We start from the raw sequence: 11,868 nt of genomic DNA, 5'->3' as shown, positions 1-11,868 counted from the left end.
GGTTGGTATTGCATCTTACTATGGTGGACATCATGTAAAGTTAAATACTAAATCATATAAGCAAATTAGTCTCATTAAAACTGACCTCAACCAATCACTGTATGAAGTTTTTAAAGTGTCTGGTTCAATTTTGTTGTTTTATTTCTCCATTTTTGTAGACCTCTCCATTTACCGCTTTGGGGTGGGACAGGAAGTGAACTATCACCTATGGAAAGATTGTATTTGTGACATTTTTGCCTCAATTTCATCATGGCACTAAAAATCTTACGTCAAAGATGTCCTGCAACCTGTAGCTAATAAAGAGCAAGCACAACATATTTGATCAGTTAAGAAATATTTGTTTCAAGCATTAAACATGCAAAAAATCATGTACTGTGTAATATGCAAATATATTATTATGTAGCCCCCAAATATAGATATAGAACCTTCCAGTATCTCTTAGTTCACATTTGTATTCCCAAGACCATCAGTCCTCTTCAATTATTATACTAGAATAAATCCTCTGCCTATTTATTTTACTTTTCAAAATATTGCAAGGGTAAAATTAACCCCTTCCCATGTGAATGGGTTTTGTCTAAGGGAACTCCAAAGTGCGCTGGGGACTCAACCCGGGGTTAGGCTATTTCTGCTATTCTACCCTAGAAACCATTAAAAATATTTACATCGTGGCTTAATATGAAAATATTGACACCTCTTTACAATCACCATATAGATCTGATATATTATAGTGCCATATAAATATTTGCCAGTGGTCCAAGAAACAGTCAGAACATTATAACCCCGTTGGCAGACATGTTAAGCTGGGATGCATGATGCCAAAATCTGTCTTTGAGTCGTTTGGTCTGGTGCAGTTTTTACAGAATAACATTCTCAACAATGCAGAAATCTGTGAACAAGGAAACAGCACTGAAACAGAACTTTTCCACAGAGGGGGAAAGAGGTATGTCCTTGGTGTGTACCTTGCAGTGTACTTTGCTGGAGAAACAGCATCTTGTTGTGAAGGAGGAGGTTGAAGAAACAGGCAGCAACTTGTCCAGATTTTTCCTGTGCAACAAGGTCCATTTAATCAAAAATATCCCTCTTGCTGAATCACTTCTAAATCAGATCAAAACACATGACATTTCAAAGGACACGCACGAGTTTAGGTTCAACATTTAGATTTTTCTAAAAAGGAAAGAGGTATTACAAAATCTTTTTTAAATTATTATTTAGTATTATTTTAATCATGTCCAAAGTATGCTAGTTCCTTACAAACATCTATGAATACAAGATTTTTGTCTGAACTTACAATTTACACATGAATTTGAGTATGAATTTAAATGTTTTCATGACATTAAAAATATATTAAAATATTTGAATGAAAATACATTAGATGTGAGTGAGAGATTTAAACATACCTCTGTATCAGTTTAAAGCGAAACAGAAAAGAATTGGGCTAGTACATCAGAACCTAGAGTGCAAATAAGTAGAAAAAAAGTTTCTAATTTAATTGATTTATGTGAGTGAAATACAAAAAGTAAATAAATGGCATAAAAGATGAGAAGCAAATTAGACTTTTAAAATTCTTTCAGTTTTGAGAGTCTGTGGTTATTAGTAAACCATGTAAGATGATATTTGAAAACTGTTTTATTTTAAAAGTAACAGTGCTCTTTTACATATTAACCTCACTCCCTAGTATGAAAAGGCAGATAATGTATACAACTAAATATACTGAAGGACTAGTGGGTCAAATCTATGGATTTTTTTATTTTATATTATTGCACAAAGATTTAAATGATACACATATTCTTCGGTGATCTCTTCAGGCTGCAGTGCTGCTCTCTTGACTTAGGGAAATACAATTACAATCTGTAATGCTGATTTACTTTTTTACACCTAAATGTTTTAGCAAATGTTGCAACTCAGAATTCTGTAATCAAAACGGCTGTGCAAAAAAAAAAAAAAAAAAAAAAAGCCAGAATCAGGTACTCAATGCTTCCACGTTAATTTCCATTTATGTGGTTGGTTTACATATTATTAAACCACCCATCTGATCTATAATGGCAGCCCTGCTGACACTGTCTGACCCAGTTTGACAATCTGGATAGAAATTGTAGGGCTGGCTGTTCAATGTCTGTGACTTTAACAGCATTGCTTTGGGCCTGGAATCAATTCTCTCTGTTTACAGACCATTTCACAGCCCTTTACCTGCAACATCACTTGTGTCAGTCCCATAAATACTTTGGTGTATATAATGCTTGAATTAGCATAATGGTTTAGGCACAGAGCTTTAAGCACAAAGAAGGACATGTCAACATGTTCTCTTCACTTAAGCAATTAAGAGCCATTATGCTGCTTCAGTGGAAATATCATCAAGGTTAAAGACAATCCCAAACACCCCTCTAACCTTTTTATTCCAAGTCTAATAAATGAGGCATAGAAATTGAAATGTTAGTAAACAGTGCTACTTGCAAGCTCTTTTTGTATCATGTTTAATCAGACCTCTCATTCACCACTTGCAAAGTGTAAGGAAATGTGAATGTTAACTATGGTCACCTACTTAAACGGTTGGGATTATTTAGTTTATTGCAAAAACTGATCTTGCTGCAAGGAATTTTTTTGCATCCAGTGAAACATTCTAGATGTTTTGACTTAGACTTGTGAATTTCTAATATACATACCTATACCTATAGATAATACACACACAGATACACACAATCAAATTCTTGCCAGGATTCCCTCTCCAGCGTGTATTATGTGGGCATCACCTGATTTTAAGCTCCTTCCCTTGATGCCTTAAATTTTCCTCTACATTTATCTAGAGAAAGTGACACAGTCAGAATTTGTTATTACAATGGCTGCACTTTTATTTCAACTGACAAGATTCAGACATGCTGTGAGTTAAATTCTATCCCTGGTGCTATTCTGACAAAATTGCATCTGGGTTGAATTTGGCCCCCTGGTTGTTATGGCTTTGTTTTTACTTGGTGGTTGTTATTTTTTAATTCCATGTCTCTTGATACTTAAGGATTTTCAAATGCATTGGAGCAAATGAGGGAATAAGTGTGCCGTGGAATAAACTATATTGACAGTTTCGATGGGCTAGTCTCATAACAGTACACAGAGAGCAGGGGATCAGAAACGCTGCTTCAGACAACAAACACAATCAGAGTGGCCAAGAGCCAGTTTCACAGTCTGGTGCCATCACTGGGCCATTAGGACAGCATAGAGCAACCAGTTCAAATGAGGCAATCCCTAAAACCATGACAATCTTAAGACAATGTGCTTTCTGTGAAAAGTGACCCATTGGTAGGCATGGAGAACGAAATCTCTTTCATGCATTCCTATAGCAACTACTGCTGGGTGGAGCCTGTCATCTTGCAGTGCTATCCTAAGCTTATTCCTATGTGAGATCCATAAAACAAGCTTCCTCACCCTTGACCTGATGGGATCACCTCAAGGGCTGACAGGATAACCCAGTCTTCAGAGCCAGACAATCAATGGCAGATACTGACAATGAGTGGGCCGACTAGTCCTGACATTGGTGGAGGTTTGTCTGCTGGAAAGTGGGTATGACCACCAAATACGCCTCACATGGTAACAAATGTGGGTCACTACCAACCTTGGTCTCTGGTCTCCCATTTCATTATGTAATTCATTCTCTTTGAAGTCAGTGGAACTCTCATTGAAAATCAATGGGAGTTGCTTGCATTCTGCAAAGGGAGAAGTTGGCCCCATGACTGAATTTAAACTAGTGATCTAGACGTGAAAGGATCTGTATCCCATTGCTAATGCTCTGAGCCATCCACTTTCCTGAACTGTCTGGGAAAAAGAGAGCGAGAGGAGCGAGTGCAGGATGGGGCGAGAGTGGTTGTCTGAGGACTATAACAGCTATATGGTGTGGTGTACGTGTGGGAGCAGAAAGCCAGGCTTCTCAGGCATTCATTGCAATGCTTACCCTCCATCACTTACAGGCTTCCTACTTCCACATATGAAATGAACTGGAAACAGCACCTTCAGAAATCTGTCTAGGCATTGCTGCTGCTAGCAGCAGCATCTCCCCGAAGAGCCTTCTATACCACTGGGGCACAGGGAATAGTGCCTAGCTGCAGGGAGAATAACTAATGGAATCATGGCTCTTGTGGGATCCTTCTGACCAAGGAGGTAGGAGGCTGGCTATCTCCAGAGGTGTGCTAGCAAGGACTGGCCTCTCTTTGACCCATGGCTCCATGGATTCAATGGGGTTTGCAGGCTACCATCCCCATCTCTACAAGTCAACGTGGGGATGTCGGAGCACGGTGGGGCTGGGAGTGGTACTAATTAGTTTTCAGATCATTATGTTTTTGGGGGGGGGGTTAGGGAGGTAGGATAAACCATTTTAATGTAGTTATTTACTTCCATTTTCAAGAGTTTTTACCTTTCCCAGGTGAATCTGAACAATCTCTGTATGGAGCATGTCAGCCTACTTACACTTACTCTTCTCCCCGCGCCCTGCTTCGTGCTGAGATATCACAGCCGCTGGAAATGGGTGTCTCACTCCAGAAGAGGTTTAAACAAATCCTTGCCTTCATTTCAAATATATCAACTTAAACTGCAAACCAAAAAGTCTGATGTGAGTGAATTGCCTTTTTATTTTATGCTACACCCTCAGGACCATCCTAAAAAGATTGCCAAATTACAGCAGAGATTTCCTTAGTATTATGCAGAGCTAAAATTAAGTTGGGCTCATTTTTAGAGAGATCCAGGTATGGTAACTTTATAATTGAGCCATTTTGTTCTGCTCTCAATCAGCTTCAAATCAAAGGAGAAATTGATGTGAGACATAATATGTTGCAATTTGAAAACTAACAATCATTAGCAAAGATTATGATGTGGTTTGATCTGCTCTAACTCAGCATTTCTCAAATGCGGACACCAGTGGCTTTTCTTGCAGCCTCCTGGGCTGTGACCGAGGGAAAGGGGGCAAAGCAGCGGCCCCTCCCTGTTGCTCTTGGTGTTGTCTGCTGGGGCTGCAGGCAGGAGTTGGTCCCGGCCCCTCTCTGGAGATAGCTGGGGCACAAGACTGGAGGAGCAGGTAACGGGTGAGTTCCCCACCTTCCCAGAGGTGGTGTGGCTCAGACTTTAGCTTCACCCCTGGGGTGGTGGGGTGACAATCTCCGCCGCAGGGCTTCAGGCTCTAACCCCAGGCTCCGGCCACACGGCTTCAGGCTCCATCCTCATCCCACGGGCCACGGGGCTTCAGTCTCTGGCCCTATACTGGATCTCCTGGCCCCCACAACTCCATTGCTCCTGGCCCCTACTGCCTACCCCGACCCCCCTGTCCAGGGTTTAATTTGTCCCCAGGCTTGCCGGGGCTGAGTAAGTCTTCTGTGAAAAGTGATACTTTTATGTTTGACAATATCACTTTTTACAATAGACTTACTAGCTAGCACTAAATAAATTACAATGATTTGGACATGTATATGTGCATAATTATTTGTTTTTCCTAAAGCTAATTAAGTATTTTAGGGGAAAGTGTGAGAGAGGCCACCAGCAAGAGTTGGTGGCCGCACTCTGAGGCCACCAAGAAATTTGTCCTGAGAACCCCTGCATAGTACTCTAGTGTCATAACTTTCCTGGAAGGTTTCAGAGTAGCAGCCGTGTTAGTCTGTATCCGCAAAAAGAACAGGAGTACTTGTGGCACCTTAGAGACTAACAAATTTATTAGAGCATAAGCTTTCATGGACTACAGCCCACTTCTGTGTATGTGTGTATATATATCTCCTCAATATTTATTCCACTCTATATGCATCCGAAGAAGTGGGCTGTAGTCCACGAAAGCTTATGCTCTAATAAATTTGTTAGTCTCTAAGGTGCCACAAGTACTCCTGTTCTTTTTCCTGGAAGGGTGGTTTGAGGAACATGTTAATATCCTGGGGCCACGAACTGATCCTTTTCTTGTTACAGTGGCTATGCACCGCACCTTTTGAACTATATATCAGTGGAGATGCAGCAGCTTCTCTTGGCTGATCAAGCGTGTAGCCCACGTTCTTAGGGCGAGAGAACCATGAAGCGTAGCTGAGCTGTGATGATGCACCAGAGTGTATCCATTTATACTTCCTAAATCATCCACTTTCATAAAGAGCTGAGACGTACACATTAAAGAGATCCAGGAGAAAGGAAAAGGCTCTTTCCAACAGGATTTCCCCACAAGGCCCTAGCCCTCCCCACCAGCGGAGGGAGATTCCTCCCCAATTGCTGCTGTGCTCGCTGCTTTCCTGGAGAAAATCCATCAGGTCAGGTAAGAGTCATTTTGTTGTGCTGTTAAATACAAGCGAGACTATTGGGAACTTACACAGGGCTTAAATGGCTGTTCTACCTGGAATGCTCATGGCTTTAGGAACAGGTATAGTGCATTAAGTATGCTCCCTGCACACTTTTCATACTGTACCTTTCTAAAGGGGAGGCTATTTTTAGAATCCCTTTTCTCCACAATCTTTTGTGCTAGGATGCTTTTCTTTTCTATAAGTAATACTGTAGCACTTTTGAAGATCTCAGAGCATTTTACATATTAAGGGTTTGTCATCATGCACAATTAGTTCACGGCTAGCTGTGGTATGACTCAACCCTGCACTAGCCTGCCACCAACCAACTGTCCATGTGGACCCTGCTGAAGCACATTAACAGTTCATTAATGCACTTTGATCTAGTCCTCTTTGAAATGGGACTAGATCAAAGCACATTAACAAACTGTTAATGAGAGTCAACAGAGTCCACCTGGACAATTAGTCTGCGGCAGGCTAGTAGAGGGTATAAAACCCCAGTTTGTGATGAATTAAATATTTATTTAGACAAGCCATAAGCCTCACAACATCTCTGTAAGGGAAGTAAATATTACTATTGCCATTTTATAGAGTGGAAAAACTTGCCCAAGGTCATCCACTGAGGCTGCGGCAAAGCCAGGATTAGAACACAGATGATAAAACAAGAACTCCTGGTTTTTCTAGTAGAGATAAACAATACAATAAAAACTAACCTGAGCTTTTGTCCAAATCTGAAACAGTAAACTTCAGAAGAATTCCACTATACCTGCCTCCAAGCATATCCTGTTCTTCGCCCCTGCATCTGATCTTCACCCCTATATCTGAACTTCCTGGTTACATCTGGAACCAGAACTACACAAGATGGAAGACTGTGGCAGAAGGTGTGTTTGTACTGAAAATCTTGGGTTCTACAGACCTACAATGCTCAGATAGTTCTTCTCAGATTTGGGTTAAACATCCAAACTTTTGTGCTTAACTAGCTAATCTGAACCTCTGACACTTATGAGATTTGATCATCACTAGAAGATTAATGACCTTGCAAAAGGCAGAAAACCAATAGAGAAAAGGGAATGTTTTGCAATGTGGTTAAGAAGAGATTCTATGTGTCAGAGAAACGCTTGATAGAAAGTGGAGTGCCTCCCATACCTTTGTGGAACACGGCAAGGACAATGCTGATTAGTCCATCATGTTGGAGTTATTTAACTCATATTGTATTCTAGTATTAAAAAAATGGGCATCAGGGCATAGTAAAATACACATATAGGTCTTGGATATGCTGTGATGGATGGTTCCAAAAAGTGGATTCACATCAATATGGCTGCATGCCAGGGAGGCCAGTAAAGTCCATAAAAAGCCAGATTTTCAAAGTTAGGCATTCACATACAATTGCATGTCTAATTTAGGGAAATAAATACCTAGCATACATGGGCACATTAGGTTTTTGGGTATAGACAAGATCAGGTAAGTGTGAAAACCCAACCATGTCTGCGGGGGAAAAGGTTTGATCTGCAGCCATGGTATTTGCATGCAAACATAGATGTGCAGGAGCGTGCACCTACTGTAACTTTGAAAATCTGTACGAAGATGAGGATGTTTCATTCTTACCCCGCTTTTATAAATCATGTGGATTTGAGATCAGAAAGTGAGTTCTCATGTCACTGCTATGTTGTAATTAAATTTTAGACCCATTTACTTAGATATATAGAGAGAACAGAGGAGTCAAAATGATGAATCTGCAATAGCCCTATGAATTTCCCTGGTAACAAACCAGTAGGTCAGAAACAAAGGGTTATGATTTCAATAAAGGATGAAAAAGGAGAAGCCTTTTTCAAATTTGTTCCACTAGAACAGTCCTCTTTTGGGCAGGGGGGTGGCAGACGAGAGAGGAAAAGGACTCTTCTAGATTACACAGTAGGTGCTGCACCTCCCCTCCCAGAACTAAAAAGATGTAACTGTGTGATGCTCCCAGGCCCAGCCAGCCAAAGTATCACAGTTCCATAGTAGAAACAGGAGTCAGAGCAGTCATTTGAACTCCAGGAGAACTATTTCCTAGAGGAAAGTTATATTTGTTGTACTAGGATGGGAAGCAATTCCTGTAGCTCCCTTGCCAGGACATTTTCAGAAGAATTCATCTGATAACTAGAAATAAAACCCAGAATAACAAATCTGTGGCCTCCAAGGACTCGGTAGCTATTGCACAATGGCTACTCAACACTTCATGGTGGCAGTAGTTACAGAATCCATATATTCAGATTCCAAAACCAGGCTCCTACCACTGAGGCTAAAGAAGAACTGCTATCATCTGTTAGCCGTCCAAGTCAGGGGTGAGCAAACTACGGCTCACGGGCCGTATCCGGCCCGCCAGCCATTTAAATCTAGCCCTCAAGCTCCTGCTGGGGGGCGGGGTCTGGGGCTTGCCCCGCTCCAGCCCAGAGCAGGGTTGGGGGCGGCTCCACGTGGCTCCCGGAAGCAGCAGCATGGCCCCGCTCCGGCTCCTACAGGTAGAGGCAACCAGGGGGCTCCACTCTGCATGCTGCCCCCACCCCAAGCACCGCCCCTGCAGCTCCCATTAGCCGGGAACAGCAGCCAGTGGGAGCTGCAGGGGCAGCACCTGCGGACGGGGCAGCGCGCAGAGCTGCCTGACCGCGGTTCTGTGTAGGAGCCAGAGGGGGGACACGGCTGCTGCTTCCGGGAGCTGCTTGATGTAAGCACTACCTGGAGCCTGCACCCCTGAGCCCCTCCCCACACCCCAACCCCCTGCCCCAACACTGATTCCCCTCCTGCCCTCCGAATCCCTCGGTCCCAGCCCAGAGCCCCCTCCAAACCCCAAACTCCTCATCCCCAGCCCCACCCCAGAGCCCACACTCCTAGCTGGAGCCTGCACTCCTTTCCACACCCCAACCCCCTGCCCCAGCCCTGATTCCCCTCCTGCCCTCCAAATCCCTCGGTCCCAGCCCAGAGCCCGCTCCAAACCCCAAACTCCTCATCCCCAGCCCCACCCCAGAGCCCGCACCTCCAGCCAGAGCCCTCACCCCCCCACACCTCCCACTCCTCCGCCCCAACCCGGAGCCACCTCCCGTACCCTGAACTCCTAATTTCTGGCCCCACCCCAGAGCCCACACCCCCAACCAAAGCCCTCACCCCCTCCCACACTCCCACTCCAATTTTGTGAGCATTCATGGCCCGCCATACAATTTCTATTCCCAGATGTGACCCTCATGCCAAAAAGTTTGCCCACCCCTGGTCTAGGCCTACAAGCAGTGCCAGTTCCATCCAGAAGAGAGGAGCGGTGCCCCCAGACACAAGCCAGTTCACTATTTTATTTTTAGAATTTTAATATAAATATCCATGTCCACTTTGGCTAAAGCCTAGAGATAGAGGAGCATATGGTGGGGCATGAAGATAGAATAGATTAAAAGATTTTACAGCCCGATCATTTGGTCTATACTCATGCATAATACCGACCAAAGAACCTCGCCCAATAATTTCTGCATCAAGCCCATAACTTCAGCTATAGCATATCTTTTAAAAAGACAGATAGTCTTGATTTTAAAAGAACAGGAGTACTTGTGGCACCTTAGAGACTAACAAATTTATTAGAGCATAAGCTTTCGTGGGCTACAGCCCACTTCTTTGGATGCATATAGAATAGTCCATTCTATATGCATCCGAAGAAGTGGGCTGTAGCCCACGAAAGCTTATGCTCTAATAAATTTGTTAGTCTCTAAGGTGCCACAAGTACTCCTGTTCTTTTTGCGGATACAGACTAACACGGCTGCTACTCTGAAACCTGTCATCTTGATTTAAAGACTTCAAGTCCTCAATCCGCTGCATCCTTCGGTAAATTTGTTGAGGGTTCAATTCCCTCTCTTTAAAATTTGAGCCTCCTTTTTAGTCTTTAGGAAGATGCAAAGATGATCCCTGATGGACAAAGACTAACACGGCTACCACTGAATCCTGATGGACAAGTTATCATGATTTTCTGAAGATGGCCTAAAGAATTTACTCTTGCCTCTAGGTACTAACAGAACATTTAAAGAGGGTAGGGTTCACAAGAGAGACAATACTAAAGAGCATGTCCTAAAACTAACAGTGTATAAGCAGGAAATATATTATTATTATTATTTATTTGCATGGTGGTAGTACCTAGATGCCATGGACCCATTGTATTCATAACAATAAAATGGTCCCTGCCCTAATGCACTTAATCTAAGTATTCTGCCCTTGCTGTCCATGTTTTATGAACTAGTCTTTAAGGATAATTCTCCCATATCCATTAAAGTGGTTTTAGTCCCCGAATCCACTGGTGGATGTATTTCATGTCTTTTATGCATCAGTCACATTGTCAGCTTTTAAATATCACTAAGACAACAAACATCATTGTCCAATGTTGCACACACTCCAATATGCACAGGCAGCTGCCATTGACAATGGGAGATGGGTAAGCCAAACTGCAGGCAGAAATTGCTCCCCTGACTCTACATCAGAAATATGCATCCCAACAGATCTCAATATATTTTTCATTCTGAAAGGCTCTGATAGAGAAGTTGTTCTCAAATTGTGGTCCATGGACATCTACTGGTCTGCAAACCCTTGGACTTGTGATACAATGGGGAAGTTCCTGTCCTTCTTTAAACAGATATACTTTCTGCTAGTTGTAGCCCAACCCACCAGTGCTCAAATTTGTGGATGGCACCAAAACGAGGCATTGCAAATATCCGAGAGGACAGACACAGACTGCAAAGAGATTTGGAAAGTTGAGAAGAGCGGGGACTGCATGGAACAAGAGGAGATTCAATACTAATAAATGTAGAGTCCTACACCCAGGAGAGGGAATGAAGAGTATAAACTGGGAGGACAGAAACCACCAGGCACCTGAAGCACATTTATTTACACTTTGACTCCTTAACACTGTCCTAATAATACATTTTCACACAACCAAGCTCTATAGCTTTTGCAGGATGTGGGATATTGGAAAGGGAATAGGAGTGCACTAGAAGATCTCCACCATAGGGAGCGGTCCAAAATAGAAGCACTGTGATACACCATTTCTCTGGATAATACCACTACAAGTCAGTGGGGATACACTGATCTACACCATCTGAGGATTTGGCCCTCGGCCATGAATCCATCCATAAATTTTAGGGTTCATTTGTAATGCCCTAAATTGTATTTATACACCATATAGTGCAGCGTTTACACCTCTCGCTCTAAGCAGCAGCAATTCTCTAAGAAGTGTGGATTTTTGTACAGCCGCTCGCTTACACTGGTATTGCTATCCTGGGTGCATATTAACCATGATTGAAACAACGCCCATTGGAAGTCTTAAAACCTTAACCACCAGTTTTACTTCTAAAATAAAGTAAACTGCCAAAAGTTCTGATAAAAGTGACAATTTATATTTTTAAGTAGTACATCCGGAATTTTCCAATAGCTGTAGACAAAGGAATTCTTATCCCGATAAGTCTAAGAGCACCAATAAATTTAAGGTAGCTTATGCAAGTTAGGCACTAATGAATGTCATCTTCTGTTTTGTCATGAAAAAAGATCTTTCTGCTGCTAAAGGAGACTGATTTAGATTATGAAT

General features: G+C 42.5%; 1 protein-coding gene across 12 annotated transcripts in view; it reads right to left on the bottom strand.

Annotated features, from left to right (window-relative positions):
• Positions 1-11,868, bottom strand: part of ATG4C (autophagy related 4C cysteine peptidase) — a 91,659-nt gene that overhangs the window by 26,933 nt on the left and 52,858 nt on the right. For 3 of the 12 annotated variants that reach the window (XR_010589618.1, XR_006174714.2, XR_010589619.1), the window contains 3 exons: positions 1,398-1,450; positions 960-1,095; positions 86-205 (listed from right to left, as the gene is read on the bottom strand). The exons of 2 other annotated variants lie outside the window; for them this stretch is intronic. Coding sequence is in view for 2 of the 10 variants with exons in the window: in XM_065553962.1 (XP_065410034.1) it covers positions 4,547-4,570 (24 nt within the window). In the remaining 8 variants the exon portion in view is untranslated. Of the gene's footprint in view, positions 1,096-1,397; positions 1,451-4,531; positions 4,571-11,868 lie in introns of those variants that run through there. 7 more of the 12 variants (XR_010589621.1, XR_010589620.1, XR_010589623.1 and 4 more) reach the window with 6 other exon arrangements.

This window comes from Chrysemys picta, chromosome 8 (genome assembly GCF_011386835.1).
Source record: "Chrysemys picta bellii isolate R12L10 chromosome 8, ASM1138683v2, whole genome shotgun sequence".
NCBI lineage: Eukaryota > Metazoa > Chordata > Testudines > Emydidae > Chrysemys > Chrysemys picta.
The sequence above is the reverse complement of the archived record's forward strand: the minus strand, read 5'-3'. Positions and strand labels throughout refer to the sequence as shown.